The following is a 25,176-nucleotide window of genomic DNA, read 5'->3' as shown; positions in this document are numbered from 1 at the left end:
ATCAGCACAATAATTATACACAGTATACTATAATATGATATAAATGTAATAATTCATAATCGTATAGGTAATATTATGTACTCGGAGAAGAGTAAATTTATAATATTTTATACTTTATGTGCTTGTCTTGGGCTCTACGCTGTATACGCCAATACGCGTTATTATGTCACCTTTTATCTGCCGGCAGATTAAGACGAGTTTTCGTTTCTCTTTCCTCTTTCAATTACTAAATAATATATTACTATTATTACGGTCGTGTATTACTGTTCTCCTTATCTCCGCCGCCACGCCTCGCGGTCCGCCGACGCATCGTCCGCACTGCACATAATAATATATATGATATACGCGCCAAAGCTGCTGTTGCTGCTGTTCCTGTTGTTGTCATCGTCGTCGACACACGACTGCCGGCCGACATTACCAGCGGAACGAAAAGCGCGCGTCTGCAGTTCGTCCGTCCGTTCGCCGGCGATAACGATATAAACTCGATACAAAAATCATAATATATATATATATTGATTTAAGTTCCATCACGTGGTTTTTCTTATCGTTTTTATTTTTTTTATTTTATTTTATTATTTATTGTTGTTATCATTTCATTTCAAACTTTTCACTTCTACCGTCGTCATGCATGCCGTACTTATGTTATAATAATTATCGGTGTGATTTTCTCGTTCTCCAGCGTCGGACTCGTCACCGCACCGACGGGCTTCTCACCGTCGTGTAAATCACAAATTACGTTAGTGTCGGGGGAGATGGTCTGGCCGAACCCGTATGCAATAAAATGATCGGCAGATGGTTCGTCGGGTTTGCCGTTTTCGTGGGATACCTTTGCTTGGGCGCGTTCGTGTTCTACCGGATCGAGCGCAAGGAAGAGGAGAAAAGGCATTATTTGGAGATTTTGGAACGGCTCGAGCTCAAAGGTGAGATGCACGCGTATATTATACTGTTTATGGTGCACACGAGACTTGCATAATATGCTCTTCGGAAGCTCTGAACGAATGTTTCAGTGTGGTGTACCAGGTTCAACACGGAAATCGTACATGCTCGCGTTTGTGGTGTAGTAATATAGTATTATAGGTATATTAATATGTGATATGTTAAAGAATTTATGGCGGGGAGGTGTAGATCATAAGAATTCCCAAAATGTGGATTTAAAACAAACTCTTAAGGCAGGGTGTATAATATATATACCTATATACCACCCTCCACGTTTATAGAAACGCCGAGATAATAGAATTTCCGAATGATGTTTAACCATTAACATACAATGCGCTTTCGAAAACATATTTTTTTTTTACCTCTCCAGTTTTTCAACGAATCCCGTGTGTGAAATCGTAATAGCTACATAACATATTGTTATAAATTCTAAATAGTGATGATATTTATTAATTATGATAAAATGTGTGTAATTTTTATACCTGACCACAGTCCTAGTTTAGTTAGCAGAAATTAAAAATAATAATAAATCTCTATATTTAATTTAATTGAATGTGTTTTTATTCTTCCACAATCTGGATTTGATAAACAATACAGTTGCAATTGTATCCATAATACTTTGACCGATTAACTGCATTGAAATTTAATTTTAATCTTAAGTTATAAAATGTAATATTTATTATTAAAATCATAAAATACACAATTTATGTATACCTTGCAGTTATTTTACGTATAAATTATTATTTATAATATTTAATCAGATTAACAATAATTCGTGTCCATACAGTTTATATTTATTTTTTGTTGATCAAAATAACACCAGACATGCAAACATTTAATCATTGATAAAATAAATAATCATGGATTGAATAAATATTTCGATTTTCGAGCTAACCACGTAAAGATATTAATTATGTAAAGGGAATTTCTAAAACGCGGAGTTTTGTAGATAAAAAATCGAATTATATTAGTATATTGCACTCATAATTAATTGTCGATAAAAAAAAGTTTAAATATTATATGTTTAAAATAAATAATTTTAAGTGAATTCGTAAAAAATAGTAATATAGGTTAATGAGAACAAACTCTACAGTCAACTGTTGCTTAATAAAATAAAAAAATCTACTTTTATTTTTTTTTAAATTGCTTTAAATTTTTCGAATACAAAAAATAGGGCGCTATTTTTAGAATTGGGAGGGTTTTGATTAAAATTCCATCATTCCTTTGAATACGCTCCCTTCCTCGGAATAATACATTACTCTTATTTAAATGTTATTACAGTAATAAATTCTGTATTATCATGTACTCTTAGTTGTATAATAAGTATACCAATATTTTCTCTGTTCGAAACCATGTTTTGCACGTACAAAAAGTATGTAGGTACATATCTTGGCGGTTTTCAGCGGGCCTCTCGTGTACAATATATTATAATATGATAGTATTAATTGTTTATCCTACCAATATTATTCATCTGACCGATCGGGTAAACTATGTCGCAAGTATAATGTAATTTACTGAAAAATATTATCTATGTATATAACCTGTTGATTCACCACGTGTATATACGCATACAATAATAATTGGTAAATTCCCGCTAGACGCAATCATTTTTCTACCGGTATACCTACTATGGTTTTTTCTTTCTGAAACCCAATTCACAATTTTTAATTGTTAGAAAATAGTAAGTAACAAAGTATTATACTCTACAATGTTAATTTGCGATCAAACGGTCAATATATAATATTCGATGACGATGTACGTCAATTCAATTTATTATAGGTTATACATTAGTATTACATATAGTATTTAATATTTATCGTTCATACATTAAAATCAGTTGCCATAAAAAATTATACACATAATATATGAACACCACTGCAGTTCACTTTATAATTCAAGTAAGTTGTGAGTAGGTAGGGCACCAGCTGTAATGCTAATTTAGAATAATTGGTTAACATTATCGTACTCATTTACCTATAATAATATATATTGTGAAGTGTCATTGACGTTCGATGTAAATATTGCAAATTGGTGAATAACATACGTAAAATAGGTTTAGGTATATATATTTATAATACGATATAATGTTAGCCATTAGACAAATACACTATATTTTATTATTATTACAGCGTTATATGTCTACTCACAGTTTTTAATATTTTTGAAAAATCCAGTTAAATTGACAAATTGACGACGCGCGCAAAAACACAATTATTGTTATTTTTTTTATTTTGTGGCGAGCAGAACTCGTTTACAAACGACAAATTTTTATGTCTGAGCGATATAATATACATTATATACACGTATTTATTATACTGTACGATGATGACGAGTGGAAATCAAGTCAATTAGGTACGCGCAAAATCGCACAACTCTGCAGTGCAATGTATGTCCCCACGTCTTATATGGACATAAACTATTAATTATTATTGTGTACGTCATATACTGGGTGATTTTTTTATCATTTAACACTCATTATCCGGCAAGTATTTACAAAAGATTTTAAATATCTTTTTACATAATTAATTATAAAACTCATAGCGAAAGAAAGTTTTTGAGAAAAAATGTTTTATTTGCTTAATCTAGAACGTAATTTTTTAATTTCATACATAAGAGAAAACTCCTTACTTTTATAATTTTCTTTAGAAAATTGTTATGCTGAATATCGAATTATTAAATAAAATATTATTTATAAGTATTTAAAGTCTAAATAACAGGACTACAGGAGTGGAGTAGTATAGGGACTAGGGTACATGTCAAAACGTTAGTCCTTTACTTCATTTATAGAATTAACTTAAATTTTAAAGAAATTTAAATTATATTATAAGTTATAATTAATATAAACTACTTATTTAAATTTCGATTTTCAAAATATTATTCTTCCTTGAAATGTACAACATTAATAAATGTACATTATCATTCAAATAAATAAAAAATAAGATAGAGAAAACTAGTAAAAATACTTACTAAAACTAAAAAAAAAAAAAATTATCAAAAACGTTTTGAAGTACTTTTTGAGATATAATGAGTGTTTTTTGTTGTTAAAATAATCATTCTGTACTGCACTATTGCAGTAATTATATGAACTGGACTCATGAAAGTTCAATATTATATATAATGAGCTTCATATTAAAAAAAAAAAAACATAGTTGCAAGATACTGTGACATAAGGCCGTAAGGACATTTTTAGGGCGTATGTAATTTGCGCCAAAAACAACCTGAAAAAAAAAATATTTATGTAATTTGCGCCACATTTGAAAATTTATTTGGTGATTTGCGCCACATATAACTAAATAAAAGGACATTATATAATCTGCACCATTTTTTACCTTCAAAAATTGTAATTTAGGCCATTATTTACCTTATTCAAATTGTAATTTGTGCCACTTTTAAATAACTAAACAATTTTTTTTACAAAATAACATATTATTGTATTTTTAATCATTGATCAACCAGGTTAATTTTAATAATTATACATTTCTTGAAAATTATTTAAAAAAGTATTAAATATAAGTACCTACAATTCCTATAATTAAAAAAACATATAAAAATCCGTCATATTATAAGTATAAATAAATGTATATAAGAATAAAATAACTAAAAAAATATTTTTACAGATTATTAACATATTGTATTTTTAATTATTGAATAATCAAGTTCATTTTAATAGTTATACATTTCTAGAAAATTATTAAAAGTAATTAAAAAAAAGTATTATTCCAATGTATAAAATTCAGTCATTATATAGTTATAAATAAATGTATGAAAGTATATACTTAAACTCCTACAATTGAAGTTAAAAGTATGGCACAAGTTACATAATATTCTATTTTGTTTTCTGTCGTGGCGCAAATTACTGAAATTAATTTTTAGATGTGGTGCAAAATACATGTTATATTTTTATATTTTGGCGCAAATTACATACGTACTTAAATTTACCTAATGGTGGCGCAAATTACAGGTAATAAAATTGACGCAAAATACCATCTCCTCATTTTTAGTTACAGCTACATATGCATTTCACCATACCAAAATATGGTTATAAATAATACTTCATATAATACATAATAAATGTTTACGTGAAAATATGTTGAACAATTACTAAACACCTAATTTATATTTCAAAATTATATCAAATAAAAAAAATCTCATATTATACTCAAAAATTCAAAATAAGAAAATAAAATAAGTATGTAAGGGGAAAGATAAAAACATAAAAATATTACAATACAGTGTTGTTAAAAACGTTAAATCCAAAAACCATACACTTTAGATGAAATTCAGGAAAAACTCACTTTTTTTATCCAAAAATCCTATGATTTATAATAAAATTTCTTAAAAATGTTTATATTTTTTAAATGTAATATATGTTATACATAATTCATATATTTATTTAAAAAAAAATTTAAATTAAATTATCGTCAGCTAAGAAGGTATACTCATCGTAAAAATTACATTAGAATCATTAGATTATATAAGTTTAAAATGTTTTTTTCAAGTTACAACAATAATTTCATCCTCTTTATAAACATACGTAATTTTTTCATTTTTGATAATTAGAAAATTACAATTAAAAACAAAATGTATTACTTAAAATTTAACGTTCATAATACAGTTGGTTTATTGATTAAAAATAGTGTGTGGTTTTTGGATGCAACCGATGAAACTTAAAACCGATTTTCCATCTTACCAAATCTTGAAACGTTTTCTGTTTTATATGCGTTGAAATGTAACCGCTTTATAACACTAAGCTTTATAAAATTGATATATCTATTCTCTAATAGTATAGTAGTGGTGTACCTATATCTATATTTGTGATTACGCTTTTTTAGTTGTATGGTATGTTAAGACACATTGTGTACATAATATACCAGTCCACTGGTAATAACATGATTAAACTCATTAAGACATTTTTTTGTCGATTGAAAAATGTTGGCTAGCGTTATTTAATTTATTTTATCGTGACAAATTTTAAAATACAAATGTGTTCGAAGTATACAAAGAATTATTGCTGCAATAATATTTTTAGTATTATTATTATTACTTATTAGTATTATTACTCGGGTGTAATATAAAAGCTATATTTGTTTTTTTTCTTTAATTTTTATTGTTCGGTCGTAAACACACCGTCATCAAATGCGCTCAATTTAAACGACGACCGTGATGTACAGGAGACTAATAACGGATTGGAAATAAATACAACAGTCACCATGCATTATAAAAACAAAGAAGTTGTTTATGTTATCGAGTAAGAATTGGGTTTTTTTCACTAATATATTAAGACAGTATACTTACCATCCACCTTAAGTAGTAGCAATACCATAATAATAATCATAATTATATTATAATTCGTCTTCAAATGGATGAATTACGATTTACAAACATACTATAGTTTCTACAAAGCTGTAATAATAACATGGTAAATATTTCTAATCACCAAGTAAACATTATATTATATATTATGCTTTTATAACGTTGTTATATATGTTTATGTTATGCAAGATAGAATTTTTTTGTACAAATTACGTGTCTACTGTCTAACCTCTCGACTGTCCACTATTAGCGCCAGTGTTTAGTACATTATTATCATTACAATATATTTATACGAGAAAATTTGGACTTTAAATTGATAATAATATTAACGATCTATCCATACACTCTAAACTTTAATACCTATACAATGTTATAACTTATAATGATTATAATATTATTCGTGTTGAAATGTTGACCGTTATGAATTATAATTATAATTAATATACCTATACAGGGCGATTCAATTTACATTTTCTGTTATATCTGTCAATAATGTATTTTATTAAAACTCTAGTATTAAGAATTATTATTTTCTATGCTTTCTAATATTTAGATTTTCATACCACGTAATGAGTGTTGACAATACAAATGTTTTAAACACATTAATTATAGATAGTAAAAATATATAGCAATAATGTAATAAATTTCCCTATATATTATTAAGCACAATATGTTTTTTTTTGAAAATGTTGTTGAAATTAAATTAAAATTTAATAACTATAATATTTTAAAACCATTATAGCTCTCGTATATTTTAGATAATAAACATTTTAGGTACTATTATAGACTTTTATCCTTAGTATAGGTGCATAGTACTTAAATAAGGTTTAAAACTCTAAAAGTACCTATACTATTTTAAATTTAAATTTATATTATCAGCAATTTTATAAAAATTATCTAATGTACAGTATAAAAGAGTGAATATCATTAAAAAATATAAATTAAAATTGTATAAAATAATTTAAAAGAAAAAATTGGGAAATTTATTTAATGATCTGTTCAGATTATAATATATTAGCTATAAGGATGTAACAATATATAATTTTAAAAAGTTATACAAATTATTATTATGTTGAAAAAATATTTTTGTATAGTTTGAATTTTTTATAAAATATAATTTTAAAATAAAAAATAGGATTTAGAAAGTAATAGTTCCTATATAATAAGTAGTTGGAGATGATCATTGAGCAATGTATAGGTTAAGTTATATAATATTTTTTGCTTTAGCTTTTGGTTGAATATTATAGGTTATAGGTATTTTAAATGTTTTTAAAATAATATTTAAATTATCAAATCAAATAAATATACTATAATATATAATGTGTATATTCGAATAATAGACCAAAGAATTGTGTACCTACTGGTATACTGCTGTTATCACGCATGGTATGTAAATGTATAATATTATTATTATTATTCTTATTATTTGGGTACATAATATTATAATAGGTGCTGGTCATATTTTTAATAGCAATTTTGTTATATGACTATATGAGCGCTTATGTTAACACAATATTATAATTTATCAATTATTTTTTTTTATACTTTATATTATTATTTACGTTTATTTCATATATCGTATCATTATATATTATATTGGACGAGTCTCGGAGTCCAAGTCGAACACGATAATTTATAATAGTATAGTGATTATAACATTTTACATACCGATAACTGATTTACACGAAATTTATAAACGATGGTTTCAAAGATATAATATGGATATTGGATACGCACAGTGTATAATAAACATATTGTTCATTGTAAAATACGTTTCATCGAAGCAAATTATTATTATTATTGTGCGCGCGCATTTGATTTATCATTTTCGTTGTATTACATAATATTACGATAACGAGTAAAAAAAAATTACTGAGTATAATAAATGTTGATTTGTTTTTTTTCCATACAAAATATAATATACTAATATACATTTTCATTTTACAATTTATAATTAAATTATTGTGTAATATGGATTTAAAAACAATTCCGTTAACTTAAGATTCTACTATAATATAATTTTTAGGAAAAATTACATGTATTGAATAAAATCCATGAAAATGATTAATAGGTATATCTTCTAGATACAAGAAATAATATAAACAATGTTTGAGGCTTATGAACATCATGACGTACGTATACAGTATAATATTAATACTTAATAGTAGTATAATATATCGCATATAACTCAAGAGACCGAACGCCGTTCTATAGCTTTTAGCAAGTTCTCGAACAAAACATTAAATTTTATTGATACATCGCAGCTTGTTTGATAACATTTTGAATTTTATGAGTTCACAATGGTTCTAGCTGACGATACGTAATTCATTAAATCGTTGTGGAGTTAGCACAAACGAACGCCGTCCGATTGTATTTTAATTCAAGTTCTCGGTTTTAAATTAATATATGTACGCGTATGTCGTAAAATTAAAAAAAATAATTTGATGTCATCGATTATAACGCATCGCGAAAACATACGAAAAATATAATAATAACAAAAATACGATAAACACACGGGGTTTAAATCCTTTGTCAATTGTTGTCTTATAAGAGGATATTTGGTTCACCGTTATTCAGTGTCCGGTCGTCGCACGAAGAGTAGTGAAAATAAAAAAATAACTAATAATAATCGCTTAACAAACCGTTAAGTCTCGCAATTATTACCGCGCACCGTTTGCATAATATTATTATAATACTGCATACGTAATGCATACCCGTGACGGCAAATTGTTTTTTTCCCGAATTATAATTTTTCACCGTATATACTTGTATAATATAAATACAATATTAATACTATTAACGTAACGGACAGATTGGAAAGTATATAAAACCTTATGCGAAAAGTCGGTTTCACAATCCGTGGGTCTATGCCATTTATGATGTATATATTATATTATAACATATTTACGATATACTATGGTATATATTTAATAATTTTATAATAAATACTGTTTATAATAGAATAAAAAGAAAAAAACCAAAATCCCAAGGCGAATGCGGTTATTATAGTATTTTTTTTCGCGAGGTATATTGCAAGTCCATAAACGTTTTGAAAATGATATTATGATATAATAGTACACTTAATATAATATATCATTGGTGCCGGTCGACTGTAATGTTATATCTATAGGGATTCGATTCAAGGACACCGCTACCTTCGACATTTAGCAACAAATCACCGTAAATCGCACAAAAATACGAACGTTTTAAATTATTATAATAATAATACAATGCCACGTACCTGTTGATAGGTGTCGTGTCTTGGACAGCCAAAGTTTTCCGCCGAAACGACACCTTGCAATGATCTCACTGCGCAACACATCCGGAGACGCCATAGCCAACTCAGATCCGTAACGAGGTCCATCACTGCTTCTGACCTGATTTTATGTATCGTATTTTTCTAATACCGTTCATCTATATTTTTCCTCGAACAATTAATTTATTAAAATTCTGGTTTTTAGAATTTTTAATACTTAATAAAGAATTACGTTTTTAAATACAGTGTATTCCACTTAATGTGAGCAAGTTGGAACCAGTCCTGTTTGTTCATATTAAGCGGATGCCCATATTAACCGGTGGCCACATTAGGCGGAATCCACTGTATTTGTATTAAGATTTCTATACTACGTTGACCACCATGGGTTTTTTGTCATGTTACTCATAATTGCCATGAGATTCTATTCGAGATCTCACATTATTGAATACTGAGACTCCATATGGGATATCAGTAAAATTGATTTTAGTGAGATCTCGATTAGGGTATCAATAATCGCTATTTTTTCATCGGATTTGAAAAATACAGTGTTGCCAATTTCAGAATATATAAGTTTTCAAATATCATTATTGGTTTTTTTTTTTATCAATTTTTGTTTAAATCGCAAAAATTTTTTTAAGTAAATCTACCAAAAACGTCGTGGCGGTGAGGACAAAGTTGGTGAGATCTCATTTTAGATCTCATGGCGGTCAACGTGTTTTAAAGAGTGTCCTGTGATTTCAATTTACGTTTTACCTTAATGTGATCACATTTTACCCTGTAATTTGTTAATTTACTTTTTTGAAAATTTTGTTATACCAAAATTGAAATTCAAACGAGCAGTTTTTGAATTATTTAGCTTTTTGTAATGAAGTTATGATTATAGATTGATTTTGATAGTATTATGAAAAGGCTATGAGGGTAATGACGATTTTAAAATTATAGTGATTAATAATTTATATTATTCTATTAGTACTTTATGATTAGTAAAAATATGCATAGTATTAGATTATTTATTATACTAAAATCAATTTTGTATTTTTTAAGAAATATTATCCTTATTTAGTTTAAATCAGCGGTTCTCAAACTGTGTTTCGGAGAGTAGTCTAGGGGCTCCGTGGCTCTCTGGGCATATCTGTATTAATTAAATTCAAATTATTAAATTATTATTATATTTCTTTTATACTATATTCAATATTATTTGGACCATACCAATATGTGTTATTTTAAACGTTTAAAACTTTAAACTATTTATAAATCCACATATTTTATGTCATAGTCAAAATGAAATTTAAACTTTAAATAGATAAATTTGAATTACTCATAAATTCTCATTCGAATTTTGATAAGGATACATTAAAATGTTCAAAATAACTGTCTGCTTAACCACTTCCCATGAAACGATTTTGTTTGGATGTTAACATGCTTGTTGAATCACTCTGTGATAAATGATATATCCATTACCGTAACGATATGATTACGTTACGTGAAATTATAAATTAAACGGCTGCAAACTGTCGAGTAGTGCTACACAGTTTTATCTACATCCGCATTCGGTAGAATGTAATAAAATATAACTTATTATTATAATAATAATATACGATAGTTAGTTTCTCGTATTTATATAATAATGATTAATGATTATTAATAACATATTAAATATTATATTGAAATTAAGATATTTTAAGTGTTGGACTATATGACTAATGATTATAACCGTGTAATACATTTGGCAATTAATAGTCAAATTGGTTTGTTCGCAAGATAATGTATATACAGTGAAACTTTTAAATACTGGACACTCAGTTTCTGAAATTATTTTTCGTCTTTTATTTAGAGAATTCAGTTGGTAGAATGTAGCTATTTTGAGTTATCTGCTATGTAGAGCCATATAGAGGTGTCCGTTATGGAATGTTTACTACAATATAATATAATGTATACATTATACACACATGATGTCTCAAAGAGTTTATCCTCGTATATTGTATATAGGTATATGATATGGATATTTAATTACAATATAGATATAATAATATACTCGTAATATTGTTTATTAGGTGAATATTATATCTGCCTGATTAAGCTTTAAGACTCATATACCTAAATATATATATGTATATAAATATGCACATTGTACTAACAACAACTTTTAATCAAATCTAATAAGTAATTTGTTTTGTTATTACAGAACTGCTAGCAAAACATTATGCACAAGTTAACGCCCACGTGCGAAAACAGTTTGTCCAACAACTGAACGCGTACTGTAACAAAACGGTGTTGGACGAAGGTCCAGACAACGAAGAAGCGCACCAGTACCAATGGACGTACTACAACGCTTTCTTTTTCGCGCTGACCACGTTGAGCACGATCGGTAAGTGTTGTGAAGATAAACGCCTACAACGAATTTTTAAGTTTTAAAACATTATTGTTTGACATGTCATTTTTGACTCGATACTTTTGACATCGCATAATAGAACATAATAATATAATGATACGAGTTAAAAATACGTTTAAAGCATCTGTTTATGATATATTTTAAAGTGTGCGTGGAATCGTTATCGGAGATTTCACTATGACTCTGTATACCAGATGATTCCTTAATATTCAAAAATATTTAAAAATATAATTGTACATAATTTTAGATTATAACAAAACATAAAAAAATAAATATATTACCTATTATATTTTATCGTTATAATTTTAAGTGTTTAACTTTTTTGATAAACAGCATACATTTATAATTTCAAAATAAAATAGTATTTAAAGTTTAGATGAATAGGTGAAACAGAGATAAATCATAAAATGTTTATCAACTATTTCATTCGCATTTAAACTTAAAATATTTTCAACTTAAAAAAAACTCGTCCAAATTTCGATTTTGATGTATTGAAGTTCTATTATCAATACAATGTTGCCCTAAAATAAGAAATAAAGTGTAATTTTTTTTTCAAAAATCGTGTTTTTAAATAATGATGAGTGTTCTTCGATAAAATAATCATTCGGTTTATAACGGCGTCGGTAGTCTGTTAGATATATTATAATAGGAGGCAAATATTATTGTAATCAAATAATACACTTTTTAATTCGAAATTTCCCCACTGGCCACTATTATTGGACAAACGCGTCCAAACGTGTACGGGGAGATTCAGTCAGCCTTAGAAAAATTAAACTAACAGCGAGCCACGTGTAGCAGTATATAGTATGTAATATGTATAGTATTATACATAGTATATGTCGGAGTATATGTCATGCATAACAATAACCTTCGAAAATTGTAAAAATGGCGTTTGTACATAAAATATAAATTATGTCTTAGCGCCCCATCGAGTATTTTATTAATAATAGTATTGTCTTTATGTACAGACTACAGAGTTACGCCCACGATATACATTTATATATATGTATAATTACACATACATAATTCGCGCGTGCAAAACGCCGCCTCATTGCGTACCGATTTTCGGTTTTTTTACGATCGTCGTTTAACCCAACACGTACTCGTGCAATTATATATACGCTGCAACCTAATCACCAAATAAGGTATACTAAAACGATTTATCTCAGTTTATATTATTATTACATAAATTAGCGTAATTTACATATTATATAAATGTTAGATACATAATGAGTGTAATTATAGATACGTGTAATTTTCCATTTAATATCATATTATGATACTATAATAAGTGCCTAGCTATAACATTAAGTACACTAAAAAATTGGCAAGGATCTAAATCATAGATAATATAAACATGGATATATGACCTCTTTCTTATAAACACACATAGTTTACTGTGATGGAAAAGTCTACTATACAGTTAACATGGTATTTGTATTAAATACCTTACTGCTTTTAACATTATATATACTATTGTTATGGCCTATGATTTTATTTATGAAAATAAAAGTAATCGATGGTGAAACGGCGTTTATCGTTGGATACTAATAATGTACTGACTGCAGCTGTGTGCGCTCCAGATTTAGTAATCAACTTGTAAGGAATCGCACCCAATTGATTCGAATGACTTTATGAAAGGAAATAATATTAATTAAATAAAATACGTAAAACAAAATAAAACCGTCATATTATCTTGTCAAATTGAAATCTTGTCGAATAATATTTTTGATTATGATTACGTCATACATTATAACATTTATTATAGGTTATGGAAATTTACACCCGACTTCCGGTACTGGACGCATATTGGTGTTGGTGTACTCGTTAATCGGCATCCCTCTCAACGGTATCGTGTTGACGCAACTAGGAAGCTTTTTCGAGTCCAGAGTGAGTATATTATTTTTACAATATAATGATTTAACGTGCTGTACCTAATTATTTATTGTATGAAAAACAGAAAAACGATCCTCTAGCACTCAAACGGAAAACGCGATCTAGGTTTTTTACAATTAAAATAAAAATATATCAACCTAACTGATTTATCGCGAAAAATTATAAATTCGTATTTTTTTTACCGTTCAGTGGGTATACGGGATTCGCAATAATAAAACGCCCACTCTCGGTGTACAAATAATCCAGAATAAACAGTTCCACGTACACAGCCGTTATACAATATGTGGTTTTAATAAAGCAAATAATTGTTGACGTTGCCGCCGCACGCTCATTGCAAAAATTACGCGACACGCGTTTTGCGGCCAACCTGCTGGACCGGATATCAATTTCCGGTGCCGAAAATGAGCGTGAAAGATCGCGGCCTGGTCGATTACTGCGGGGATACCATCGCAATACTTATTAGGTATACTATTAAATTGGTATATTTTATGGTACCTATTTAATATTATTGCACGGTCGACACATTCAATTATACGGTCGCCGAACACACACCCGCGGTATAATAATTATAGTTGTCCCATACGAGTTCACCACGAGTGCTGCGTAGGTATAATATGTTTAAATAATATAATACATTACCTATGGTAAATTGTTATACGGTCATAATATTATATATTGTATAATTATTCGGCATTGTGAAGCGTCCGAACTACTAAACGATTTAAAAAAAGGGCGATTGATTAATTATTTTAAATACAAATTTTCATCGTTTGATAATAGTTGCGTATAGTGTTAAAAAGTACTTACCTATACGTACTATAATTAAATAAAATTCAACGTTAAAATAAGCGAGATAAAGCGATGAGCATGTTATATAGTGGTATACGCAAGTATAATAAGTATAATATAATATAAAAAAAGATACGAGGCTATAATAACGATATAAAAATATATAGTTATTAGGTATTTTATTTATTATATACTTGTATTGGCACGCCTATATACTAAACTACTACTACTATACTACTTAAATAAAATGATTTAAATGTCCGACGGACATTCGTTGTGTTAATCGTTTAATTTATATTGGTGTTATATTGTTTTACGATCGTTGACTCTATGGTTGATATCGCATAATATTTTTTATACTAATATTTATTTTTTCGGCGATGTTACTTGAGATAAAATTTTGAACGCGCATATCGGCGCATTACGGCGTATACTATACGCGATGAGTCAGTCACAATAGTATTATAACTAAAAGATATAGGCTGCAGTTACACTCGAATTTCGTAAAACAAATAAAACAAGAAAAATTTTTCTCGCAATTGAATACTCGTTATACGTTATATATATGATGTACGTCTGTCCATAAGGTTATATAAATATTATATCAGACGATTGCTATACTCGTAGTGCGTCATATTTATATTACACTATCATATAATTTCTATTATTGTCGTGCTTAATGTTTGAGTACAACAGTCGAATATTTAAATGAAATCAAAACGAAAAACGTCCAATTGTTCATGGTTATTCCCAAGTTACTAAGCTACACAAAATATAGTCTCTCGTATAAAACTACAGGATAATTATTAATTATTAAGATTGCGTGCGAAACTTCTATAATAACATTGTAGAGTAGCATATTTTAGTCTAACAAAAAACATAGCACGATCTATTCCATTTAATATGATTGGAATTCATTCCAAATTATATCTAATAAGTTGGAGTGTGAGTGATAAGATGAAAACAATATCATGAAATACGGTCCAATATGTTAATAATAATAAAATAAAGTTATTGAGAATAAAATTAATAATATTATTAATTATTATCTACTTTTGGGATTGGATTTAATGTGCAATTAAACTATGTGTAACTCTAAGTAGCCTAAAGTCAGTGATGTATTGCTAAAGAATCTTTAGTTAGGTTAAGTAAGTTTACTACACTATCTACGTATTTTTCATGAATAGGTAGGTAATAGTAAAAAAGAATCGTTAAGTAAAACTATCGATAGCTTAACGATATTATATAATATTAATAGTGAAAAATGCATATTTAAAATTTCATAATGCATTAAAGGTTTTATGTATTTAACCGTTACACATAAATGTTAGAAATTCAAACTCAATAATAATAATTTTTAAATTTTTTCCTAAATACGCCACAGATTCTCCGAGCTCATTACAGCTACAAGACGCAACGGATGATGGGACCCCAACTGAGCCTCATCTTGGACATAGTTACGTATCTGATACCTGGAATAATTGTCTTCATCTTCATCCCATCCGGAATCATATCCTATTTTGAAAATTGGACATTTGACGAAAGCGTATATTTCACTTTTGTCACGTTGACCACCATCGGCTACGGAGATTATGTTGCCGGTACGGTATTCTTTATAATAATAAACCTAGTGAAAATTAAAAAAAAAAATGTTGATGAAAAAAAATCTGAATATGTTTTCGTATATAAATAAACATAATAAAATAAATAAATATATAAAAAAGGTTAAAAGTATTTATTTTAACAAAAAAGCAATTAATTAATCATTTAAATATAGGTACTTACCAAAATGTGTTATAATTTACTAGCCCCTATTAACTTCATTTTTTATATAGTTCAGTAAGGGTGGTAAAAATTATAATTTATCACACATTTAAGGTTATATTAACTAAGTATTGGAAATTTTCATTTATAACTATTAATTGATATATTATTTTTAAGAAACATAATAAAATTATTATAAAATTATCTTTAGTATGATTCTTCTTCCATAGATTATGTAGATATATGTACAAAATAGTTTGATGTTAAACGCATTAAATTATTTACGTATATTTTTTGTTTAATTGTTTCTAAATACCCAAAATACATAAAAATAAGTATTTGAAATTAATTTAAAATACACGAGTACATTATATAAATTTATTTAATATTTAATAATTATGCATAAAATATATATAGTCAAATTTTGTTACATATTTTATCATGAGAACTATGAAATTCACATACATGCATATAAATAATATGATAAACAATAAGCCGTTCAAAGAGTTTATTAGCGTTTATTGATTTCAACACTTTTTGAACACTCCCTGTAACAGACGTACCCAGCTATAACCGGACGATGACCGCGTAACCGCGTGTTTCAGGGCAGACTGTCAACACAAATATATGGTACGATGCGTATAAGGTGTTCTTGGTGTTTTGGATTATGTTCGGGCTGGGTTACCTGTTCATGATACTCAGCTTCATATCGAGGGCGATGAGGTCCAAGACGCTCGAGCACCTGTTCTTGGAACGACTTAAGCAAACACACACGAAAATTTGGCACCAGTTCACCAAGGACGTCGTGTATATAAGACGCGTACTCAACGAATCGTATCTGCTGAAGTTTAAAGTTCGTTTAGTTATTTGTATATATTATTTTATGTGAACCAGTAGTACCAAAAATAACTTTTATCATTATAAACTATTTTAAAATTTTATGATTAAATATAAAACAAAAATCAACTGACAATATTTAATTTCTATAAATTTGAAACAACAGATTTATCAGTTAATTTATTTGATCTTAATCGTTAAAATTACTTGTATAATATAATTGGTTAGTTGGTTTTTTAATTCTTAACATATAAAATAGACATAATATAATTTTAAGAATCTAAATCCTGAGTAGACCTTTCAACTTCACATTTTTCATCTAAAGTTTTATTAATTTCATTGATATTTTTAAAAAATTATCACTATAATATTATATAAAACTAAAACGATGGCAAGTTTTAATTAAGAAAAAAAAAATTAAACTTGAAAAACCATCACACCAAAAAAATAATAAAAAACATAGTTATAGTTAAGTTATTCGTAAATACTTCAAACTTCATAGAAACTTTCTATGAAGGCACTAGCTTGTTAGGTTTAATAACGGATTATCAAATTCAACGTGTATTGCATTACCCCTCTTTTAAATTTGGAACTTTTATACATTTATTATAACTTATAAGTATACATTTTGCTTAAATTTGTTTGACAGATTTCAGAAATTGTTCAACGTTCATATAGGTCTTATTTAGTTTTTATATCAGGGGGATAGAAACTTCTCTCTAGCCCCCAGGGGTCATAAACTGTAATTATATACAGTAGAACCCCTCTCTTCCGCCACACCAGGTGGATCCGACCATAGTATTATCGATATGAATACATTTGGATTTTCAAATTTATAGTAGATATATACAATTAATTGCTAGTTTAATATTTCCTTTATCAGGGTTCTGTATATTCTGATAATCGGACCTTTTTCGCATTCCGACCACACCCCCAGTCCCGAAAGTGACAGACTAGAGAGGTTCTACTGTATATATATTATTTAAGTTTAATAATTTAGAACTCTATTTAATTGAATTTGTTTAATAGTCTACATAATATTTTTGACATGTTTCTCTAGATTTCTCCCCTCCCAATGTGAAATACGATATTTTAAGTCTTGTAAGCACATCGAATTGATTCTAGTGACAATCAAACAAATTTAAACAAAAAGTGTTCTAAGAAAAAACAAAACAAAAAAAAAATTATAAATACAATTGTATTTTTACAAACAAAATAATAAGTGAGTGGTTAGAAGACCTAAATACCAAAAAAAGGAGGGGGTTTCAGCGAAATGTACGTACAATTTTTCGCCCAACAACACACAACACCACAATAACAATCTACTACTACAATAATAACGACGTGTGCATTCGTTTGATGTGTCCTATTTAGCCGGTGTACAAGAAAGAGGTGTCTTCGCGCGACCAACCACTGAGGCGGAGCCGAAGTGCGCCGAACCTGACCGAGTGGCCGGTACTGTGTAAAGCGCCAGCGAAGGTGCCGGTGGCGCGCCGGACGTCCGACGACGAGGACGAGGAGACGGTGCGCCGGCGGTTCGAGAAGCATCGGATGAAGCGCCGTCGGGCCCTGTCCCAGAACAAGATGCGGTCGCTGCTCCGGCGCACCAAGGCAACGTCTGAGATAGATTTGGCGCACATCGACAAAGACGCCACGTTCGGCGCTGACATAGCGTCTTACGAGATCCTGTCCCGAGTGGTCGACGCCTTAGAGACGGCCGTGCCCAACCAGCCGGGCGACCACCAGCACCAGTCGTCGCAGCACGTCCATCACCATTTGCATCAGGACGCCGTACATTCGGTGAGTACGTAGATCCGGGGCACCTGTGTGGTTAGCGGCACGGCATTGCCGGGCGAAGGAGAATTTCTATAGTTAACGGTTCTTACTGTTTTGTGTGTCTAAATCATACACCACAATGTTTCGTAGAACTTCTCGGAAGTAACTTGCCTTTACCGGTCAATATATTTTTATGTAAGTACTACACAAAACGTATCGATACGTTAATTTATCCGATTGTTAATCGTTCATCTGATCTGGACGGTAAATTGTTCATTCGCAGATCAAGAGAAAGGATTTTCTGTCCGCTTGACGGACAAGGTCACTTTTCAACGTTTCAACTGGCATTTGAGATTAAACTTTATGTGCATGAGTGACAACAAATATTTTTCTTTCCTATACTTGTTACGTCATCAATATTATATCTTGATTTGGGAAATATCATTAGAATAAATTCATTGCATTTAATATAATGCAAATAAATAAATAACATATATCGTTTTTTCTCGCAAATAGAACAGGGGAAAAGCGTTGTCGTTCTCCGAGGGCGTGCAAGGGTTCTCATCCGAAGATAAAATAGCCGGCGAAAAAAATGAGTGGACCGTTGGCGGTGATATGCTGAACAGGGAAAACGCGTTCGGACCCAAACACAGAAATTCGTATTTCGAGTACGACACATGGGGTGGAGCTGACAATCAAAATTTCAAAAAGTAAGTGAAGTATTATTGTATTTATATAATTATATAAAAATTAAATCAACAAAGTCTTTGTACAGTTGATTAAGAAAAATTCAAACGAATACAAAATGTAAAACTGTTGAGAAATTGAAATAATTAAAACGTAAAATATTACTTAGAAACGATCACAATATTATGTAAGTAAAAGAAAAAAAATACGAAAAATTGAAACAACAATCACGTACTATAATTTGAAAAATAAAAGATTATAAAACCATTTTTAATACAAAATTCATTAAATTGATGAAAAACGATGACGAAAATAACAATTACGATGTATTTTATTTTTATTATCGCCCGCAGTAACGTTTGGTAAGGTCGACGACAGTAGTTGACTCTGCATACATCACGAAGAGCGTATAAGAGCTATTGACCGTAAATATTGTTTTCAAACAGATTCAAAATGAGTAGGTATTAGTTAAAAAAAAAAAAAAATAACAATGAAATCACCTCGCTGTAAGAGGTTGCTACGCCGATCGCTGAATAATATTTATGTGAAAGTTCAATTTTTTTTTTGTTTTTAAATTCTTTAAACGATATTCCGTTCTGAAATTCGTTTGCATACATTGCGATACCGATTAAATTTTATACAGCCGCGTCCATCTGACGTACGGCCTTCGGTTGACTATACATTTTCAACGACCTTACGATTTTGTCGGGTACAAAAATCCGCACAAATCACGAGCCAACTGTCTGTTTTGTATTATTATTTAAGGAACTTAATAATACTTTCTTCGTGCTTCGATGACTTGCCGGTTACGCGAAAAATATAATGGTGCAAATAGTGCAATGTCACGATCAATATATTACCTAACCTTATTTTTTACTTATTTTTCTTTGTGGTTTTCATACGTAATTGTTTCCCTTGTGTATAAACACAGTAAGACGAGTAACGACACAATCCGTACAATACTGTAAGCTATAATAGTATTATACAGGTAAACTATTTTTCCCAAAACGTTGCCTCGCCGATACGTATCAACAAAATATGTATTATAACATAATTATAACATTACGCCTACTGTACTCACGACGCCGTTCGTTTTTGCAGGTTCAACGAGTACGCTAAACACAGTGGCGGCCAGAACAAGCCGCGGGTACCAAAGCTGCGTCGCATGTCGGCGGCCGCGTTCAACTTTTTGTCCAACAACATCGCGCCCAAATGGTTGACCGAAAAGTTAGCCGACGGCAGTGGCGGCGGCGGCGGCGAACAGACGTGGAACGACGACCCCAGACACAGGCTGTCCCTGAACGACGACCAGGGTTACGGTTACGGGTCCACGAACAACGGCGCGGCGTCGGTAAACCGCCGGAGCGCGCCGGTGCAGTATCAACACCGCGGGTCGCACGGACTCCAAGTGGTGCACGACCCGCAGGTGTTCGGGACGTCGGCGCCCGAACACCCGCGACACCGGCGCCTGTCCAGTCCAGACCCGGTGCTCGCTCACTGCGCCAACACCATCGCCGTGGCTGATTTTCTGATGACGTTGCAACGGTCGCTGGACGGTTCGTCCGCGACTGGCGGGTTGTCGGGGGCGCACCACATTGCTAACCGGTCGGCGGTCACCGGCGGCGGATTCGGCTCCGTCGCCAGGCACGAACGTCGGTCTCCGCTTTTCACGCTGTTCCAGGACCGGCCGCGGCGGGCGTCCGGCGAATCGTGGCAGTACTCGTCGCTGACGTCGACCCTGTCGTCCACGTCCACGGCGGTCAGCGCAACGACGACGCCGGCCACCGATGCCGGTACCACAAACGCGGTAACTATATTATTATTTATTTTTTATTTACGATTCGCCCATTGCGTTATAAACGCGTCACGAGGCAATTAACGGCAAACGTCGTAAACGTTTAATGACGGAGAAATTATAGGACTGTCCGTTTGCTAATCGGCCGAGTGTAACACGTTTGCAAACATAATATGGTAAACGCCGTGATCCAGCGTGTTGTCTGTCTAGTTCCATAACTAGAACCTTGGTCGAGTTTGCTTATAGAATAATGTTACATATAAGTACGTTGCATTGCATAAAAAACGCCGGAATTGAATATTGCGTGATCAGTTATAAAATTTATCGATTCTAGTGGTTCCAGTAGGACGGTACCGAGATAGATAATTTATGTTCACACAATTTTTATGGTTGTTGTTAAAACGAGTTTTCCAATAAATGTATAACTAAATTAAATCCGGCATCCGTATCTTGTATATTTAATAATATAATCTGTGTAACTAATATAACGGCGGTGGACAAATTTTATAACTTTTTATGTCTGATAAAACCAAAGAAACGTTCCAAACACATTGGCTTGGCATCGTCTTGTAAAATTTTTTCCACTATACTCATATAGCTACGCCGTTGGTCGCGTCGTTTGTCTTTTACCGTATAATACGAGTACTGATGGGCCGTTATGGTATCATTCACCACTAATTACCGTAATCTCCGGAGTTGGTAGATATCAACTGTTGGACACAACGTGTCAAACGACGCAGGTTTGAATTCGAAAAACAGACGATTGTCCTTCGATGAATATGATAACAGACTAACGGGTGAGTCGCTTGTAAACGTTTCCAGATCGATGTTATTGTGTTTTTCGAGCAGAAGACGTTATTTCGGAATAAATGCTATACTCAAATACAGTAAAACCGTGTAGAAACGTAAGTGGTATCGGCTGTATAATTATTGATTCCTAGACGAAGTATGACCGCGGTAACGATATCGTGTACGATAATAGTTTTATGATCAAGACATATTTTTATTCCATGTGACGTTATAAATTATAATTAAGTAGTTAATTTAAAATATGTTGTAACAAACATGGAAATGCCTTTAAAAAATATGATTTAATGTTCAAATAAAATTTAAAAAATGTCCTTGAAAATTGTTTTGAAAATTAAAATGATTAGATATTAATTTTAAATTTACATAATTTTGAAATAAATAATACAACTAAATTATATTTCTATATATTTTAATATAATATATTATCTATTTGCAAGTAACGACCAGCATCAGCGGTCGCTTTTGTGTATTATATGTATAGGTAAAAATATAGCTAATACCTCTATTATATTATGATGAAGCAAAATAAATAATGCCTGTTTAAGTTTTTTTTTTTTTGTGAGTTATATTTAATTTTTATTCATACTTATACAATATAAAAATACTTCGAAATTCTAAAGTATGCTCTAAAAATAATAAATGAAAAATAAAAGTTTTATTATTACTTAGTTTATTATAGTTTGATTATTTAGGAAATTAAAAAAAAAACGATTTTCATTTAAATAGCCTTGTAATAATAATGACATTTAAAAAGAAATTAAAACGCATAATCTATGATTGTAATGACAATTTAATAACTGTAAGATAATAATTATAATAATTAATATTCTTAAACAGTTATTATTACCATAGCTGATATTGGTTTAATAATAATTGATAACATACATAGTTCATACTTATTATTACAGCTATAAATATTGTTTATTGTATCACGTCCTAGAAAAAAAAACTTTGAGGTCTAGGTGAATAATGACGTGCGACATAATACGCATAATGTCATAGGACTAAACTGTTAGTAATTTGTTTTTTCAAAACGTTAAAACACCAATATATTTTGTTCTCGTAACCTGAGAGATATAATATTATAAAATATGTATTTTCGTTATACGCGTACCTACGAAATATATTTTTTATACGTTCCTGAATAAAAGCATAGTGTGCAAGACCGTTGATCGAAATTTAGACATACAATTTGTATAATATTTATGTTTAAAACCCTTCTATTTCCATTTCGACTGTGAGTTTTAAATCCTACTCGGCTGCTGCGTTACGCTGATAGTGAAACATGCGATATTGCGATATGGTAACATATTACGTCGCTATCGTGTTTAAACAAACGAAAATGTCAGTTAGATGGCACTGGGAATGAAATGTTCTCCATGATTGGAATAGATGTTAATAAATAATATTGATAACTATAATAGTATAGGTAATAATAATTGACATTATCCAGTTTATATCGTTTTATCCATGTCTGGGGAACGTGCGCGATGGCAGAAAAAATGGAACTGGCTGACACGCCTGTTTTTTTAGTCATGGTAGGGCACAGATATTATACGTAGATAATAATAAACTAACTGTAAAGATTTCTAACTAGTGATAATAGCCGATGCCAAAAAATACGAATGGACCACATATCATAAAAAATGTCTCAGTGTACACAACGTCATTATTCTAAATCTTAATTACCACAATACCAGATAAGATATTATTTATAATGATACGCAAATTTTTACATATTGTACAACAACAATAAAAGGAAAATCGTTATTTTTTTCATTTAAATATCAAATTTTAATTCAAACGCTTATAAAAAATTTTACATTTGTAATTTCGATATTTTATTAATGGCATTAAAAAATGTATAGGGAAACTTTTTTAAATTTTCAAGCTTTTAGGCTGGGCATACAATTTTTTATCGAAGTTTATATTTATATATAAACAAAATTTTCAAATACCTACAAATAGCTTAAAACTTGTCTATATACTGTGAAAATTGCATTGAGTATAGAAAATAATAATTGGTATAACAGAACAACAATTTAAGTTCCTGTGATTAATACTATGTAGATTACAATAGTAAAACATAAATCATCTGAGAACAAATCGTTATTTTACGCGTGAATATACAATTGCATCGAGGTTTATATTTTTATTGTTAGTGCTGTTGATAGTTAATCTTGTGTGGAAATATTAAAATAATTTATTATTGTTATCGTTGTCCTCGTCAGGTTCACGATCAGCCCGCAGCTGCGACGACCACGAGAAGGTCAAGGAAGAAGCGCACCAGAAGGTTCTCGATAAGGCCGACAGTGGGATCTGCAGAACACAACGGCAGCGCCCGGTGTTGGACGACGACGTCCGGGGCCAACAACACCATCTACGGTACTACCGACGATTCTGAACTTAAGGGAAGAGGAGCTGTAGTGGGACCGGGTGCAGGATTTATAGGAACCGGCGGAGGAGACGTCCGGCTCAACATCGAAGACTGACAGCGAACATTGCCCATCCACTCACCCACCCACCGACGATAATATATTATAACAATTATTGTTTCACGGTTGAAAGTATGCATCGATCGCTATTGATCGATCGTCATCCGCTGCCGTCGATCAAAAAAATAAATAAATATATATATGCAAATTACACACAACGTCTATATATATAATATATTCATGAATTTTAAATTTATGATTATAGGTATTCATAATAATTATTATACGTTTTTACTGCATTATTAATTATTATTATAATTTATTGAAAAACCGTTTTCTCGTTTACAACGCACGACGTAATGATATTATTCTGTTATCGTTGTGTTATTTATTTTACTTAACTATGTATACAATGTGATATGTTATCCAACCAACATACGCGACGCGTATGAAACTATTAAAAACAAAATTTAAAAATTTATAAAACAAA

The 25,176-nt window shown here is 30.3% G+C and overlaps 1 protein-coding gene and 1 long non-coding RNA gene across 3 annotated transcripts; one reads left to right on the top strand and one right to left on the bottom strand.

The window, feature by feature from the left end:
• The first annotated feature begins 343 nt into the window (after positions 1 to 343).
• Positions 344 to 25,176, top strand: LOC132920114 (open rectifier potassium channel protein 1). Of its 2 annotated transcripts, none has more exons than XM_060982204.1 (9): positions 344 to 920; positions 11,691 to 11,873; positions 13,666 to 13,787; positions 15,967 to 16,183; positions 16,952 to 17,199; positions 18,558 to 18,983; positions 19,476 to 19,669; positions 20,748 to 21,453; positions 24,483 to 25,176. In XM_060982204.1, exons 1-9 carry the CDS (start codon positions 782 to 784, stop codon positions 24,741 to 24,743), a joined length of 2,496 nt encoding a protein of 831 aa, XP_060838187.1. In that variant the 5' UTR covers positions 344 to 781; the 3' UTR covers positions 24,744 to 25,176. The 2 variants fall into 2 exon arrangements, with proteins under 2 accessions (XP_060838187.1, XP_060838188.1); XM_060982205.1 differs by lacking the exon at positions 344 to 920 and adding an exon at positions 6,160 to 6,184.
• Positions 15,854 to 16,952, bottom strand: LOC132920118 (uncharacterized). The gene is made up of 2 exons (XR_009660696.1): positions 16,368 to 16,952; positions 15,854 to 16,209 (listed from the first exon to the last, which is right to left on the bottom strand). It is a non-coding gene; the product is annotated as an uncharacterized LOC132920118 (long non-coding RNA).

Source organism: Rhopalosiphum padi, chromosome 2 (genome assembly GCF_020882245.1).
Source record: "Rhopalosiphum padi isolate XX-2018 chromosome 2, ASM2088224v1, whole genome shotgun sequence".
Lineage (NCBI taxonomy): Eukaryota > Metazoa > Arthropoda > Insecta > Hemiptera > Aphididae > Rhopalosiphum > Rhopalosiphum padi.
The sequence above is the reverse complement of the archived record's forward strand: the minus strand, read 5'-3'. Positions and strand labels throughout refer to the sequence as shown.

Coding starts and splice junctions, on each gene's coding strand:
- LOC132920114 (XM_060982204.1), top strand. CDS start 782: ATGATCGGCAGATGGTTCGTCGGGTTTGCCGTTTTCGTGGGATACCTT. Junction 16,184..16,951: donor CTACGGAGATTATGTTGCCG/GTACGGTATTCT, acceptor CGCGTGTTTCAG/GGCAGACTGTCAACACAAAT. Junction 18,984..19,475: donor ATCAGGACGCCGTACATTCG/GTGAGTACGTAG, acceptor TCTCGCAAATAG/AACAGGGGAAAAGCGTTGTC.